This window comes from Limulus polyphemus, unplaced genomic scaffold, assembly GCF_000517525.1.
Source record: "Limulus polyphemus unplaced genomic scaffold, Limulus_polyphemus-2.1.2 Scaffold10513, whole genome shotgun sequence".
Lineage (NCBI taxonomy): Eukaryota > Metazoa > Arthropoda > Merostomata > Xiphosura > Limulidae > Limulus > Limulus polyphemus.
The window spans coordinates 10,353-13,087 of NW_013676123.1; the positions used below are offsets into that span (position 1 = coordinate 10,353).

A 2,735-nucleotide genomic window follows, 5' to 3' on the forward strand; every position below is an offset into this window, starting at 1 on the left:
TTACGGAATGCTCTATCATCCGGTAAAACAAATGCTGAATCCTTCGATAAAATTTTAAAGTTTCAAAGCAGAGTAGATAACAATGGAATGTGAAGTTTCTTGTTACTGAAGAACAGTTTTGCATTTGGTAAACCTCATGCTGCACTAACCTATAAAATTTTAAATTCGTTTTACCAATGAGCCAATTTCATTGGTGGGTGTGCTTGGCATCATTCATCCTCCATCCACGATGTCACTAGTGACCATATTTATAAATACATTGGCAAATTGGCTAGCTTCAGAGAAGATTTCATCAGTGGTAAGTCAACTTGCTGAAGAGCCAGAGGATCCTGTCAAGAACACTTCTAGAGTTTTACCAAGGATGGAGCCACCAGTGGATCCTCTTGAGCATCTACTTGAAAAACAACAAACAAACAAACTCCTCCAATGATAAGAAATAAGTGTAAGTAGAGGGGAAGAGGTCAACCCATCTGTGTATCACAAGCCACAGTAAAGAAAACCACTAAAACATTTGGTAACTGGACAATTTAGGGACAGAAACTAAATATAGAAGAAGATTTCGTTATATGAAGTTTTGAAACAGCTAGTGGTAGGATAATCGATTTATTTCTGTACAGTGTTTCGTCTCTAACAGTGAGACATGATCATGTACAGCATTAACGTACAAATACGTTAAATGTTGTACGTGATTATGTCTCATTGCTGTAGACGAAACGTTGTATAGAAATAAATTTATTACCCTACAAATAGCTGTTTTAAACTTCATGTTGTTTCGTAACTTAAGGTGGTACCTAGTAAAAAGCAAAAAGAGTTTGTTATATTGGTTTGTTTGTTTGAAGTTAAGCACAAAGCTACACAATGGGCTATCTGTGCTCTGCCTACCACAGGTATCAAAACCCGGTTTCTAGCGTTGTAAGTCCGCAGACATACAGCTGTGCCACTGGAGGAGGGGAGGGCTGTTATATTGGTCAAACTTTTGATTGTACATTGTTTCATATATATAATTAATTATTGTAATTTCTATATTTAATTATATTAATTTTGTTAATTGTGAATAGTTACCTTATTGTTATTCATGAAAGTTTAAGTTTAATGTACCATTGTATTGTTTAAGTAATAGGGAGGGAGAAACGTTGTAGGTTATATTATCTAATTTAGACATTTGTATAGTTTTGTACACAAGGACTACTTAAGTAAAAGTTTTTAATATGTCACTATAATTCAAGTATTTCAGTAATGTCTGATACATCACCACGAAAATACGATTACACGTGAGAACACAGGCGGCCCTAGGTCTTGTTGAGGTTAAAAAAAGAACTACTCTGACAGATTAAATTCCTGAAAATATGCATGTTAATCAAATTATGTAAAACATATATTGAGATTATAAAACATTTTGCATCACGCCTTTTATCATTACTAACCAAAATTATTTAATGATATTTCGCTTGATATTCTGTAATTTAAAAGAAACAGAAAAATAGATGTATAGTGTTTAAAGTTAACAACATTTTTTCATACAGAGTAATATTTTCTCTAGGTATTTTATCTACCTTCTTTGAAGTGTATCTATGTCAGCTGATTTATTACCAATATTACGTCATTTACAGAAGAGGGTGGAGTTATATTCGTGATCCGTGTGTTGCCCTTCTAAAGCTATTACTATCGCGCAGGCGTAGGAGTATGATTTATTTTGTGTAGTGTGTAGTACAGTATTGTGGTGTTCGAACTTATGAAAGTTCTTGAAATTTAACTAAGTCAATGTATTGTTTTCATTCCAAACCCATTCTTTATATAGATCAATTCAAGTAAAATTTTACATAGTTATTTTAAAGTTAGTTCTAACCAGAAAACGCCTCTATGAAAGGAGGTATTATTTATTTAATTCTCTTTTGTCTCTTTTATTTTCAAGATGGCGGCTTGAGAAAACTAGTTATACTTAATTTTTACGATTATTTTATGAAATTTAAAACTGATAATGGTATTCAATAATTGTTGCAGCTATGGAACTAAGAGTTGGAAACAAGTATCGACTTGGAAGAAAAATCGGTAGTGGATCTTTTGGTGACATTTATCTTGGTAAGTAAGAATTAAAATTGATACATTCATTTTGATTTTAATTACAATTCAAAGTTGACTGGCCAAGATTGCTCTTGTATCCGAGTCTGTCCTAAGAATAAATAACGTTAGCGAGTATTCTCGTAAGCCTAACATTAAAACGTTAAGCCTATTACTATTATTAGTACTACGCCGTTAATGATGTTAATTTTGTCGTTCTAATTTATAAATATAACTTATAAGTTAAAATTGAACTTGCAACTTTGAAGGTCAAAGTAAACTGCATTGAAGATTAAACTTAACAGAATCGGAACAGTACCATTGATTAATAACAATGAAGATGATGGGGAAAATTGACTGACACTTCTGTTATTTGCAATTTCAAATTTAAATTACGTTATAAAGAAAAATTTAAGTACTGTTTTGGCTATTAATACTACTACTACTAATGTATATAATTAGGTCTATAACTTTATACTTTTTATAATGACTAAAACATCAGATACCTCCAGAGTTCAGGTTACACAACAGTAATATTATTAATGCCAGTTATGTCATCACCTGAACAGTGAATTTCAATTTTAACTTAAGAAGTCATAGTTTAAATGACTGAATTCTCAAGTGAGTTAGGGTTACAACACTTGAAATATATATATATATATATATATATATATATA

The 2,735-nt window shown here is 31.4% G+C and overlaps 1 protein-coding gene across 1 annotated transcript in view; it reads left to right on the forward strand.

Moving 5' to 3' along the window:
* The first annotated feature begins 1,680 nt into the window (after window positions 1–1,680).
* LOC106476416 (casein kinase I) overlaps window positions 1,681–2,735 on the forward strand; it is an 8,660-nt gene continuing 7,605 nt past the window's right edge. The window contains exons 1-2 of the mRNA XM_013937077.2: window positions 1,681–1,870; window positions 2,002–2,079. Coding sequence (XP_013792531.2) covers window positions 1,861–1,870; window positions 2,002–2,079 — 88 coding nt within the window. The 5' untranslated portion in view covers window positions 1,681–1,860. The remainder of the gene's footprint in view (window positions 1,871–2,001; window positions 2,080–2,735) is intronic.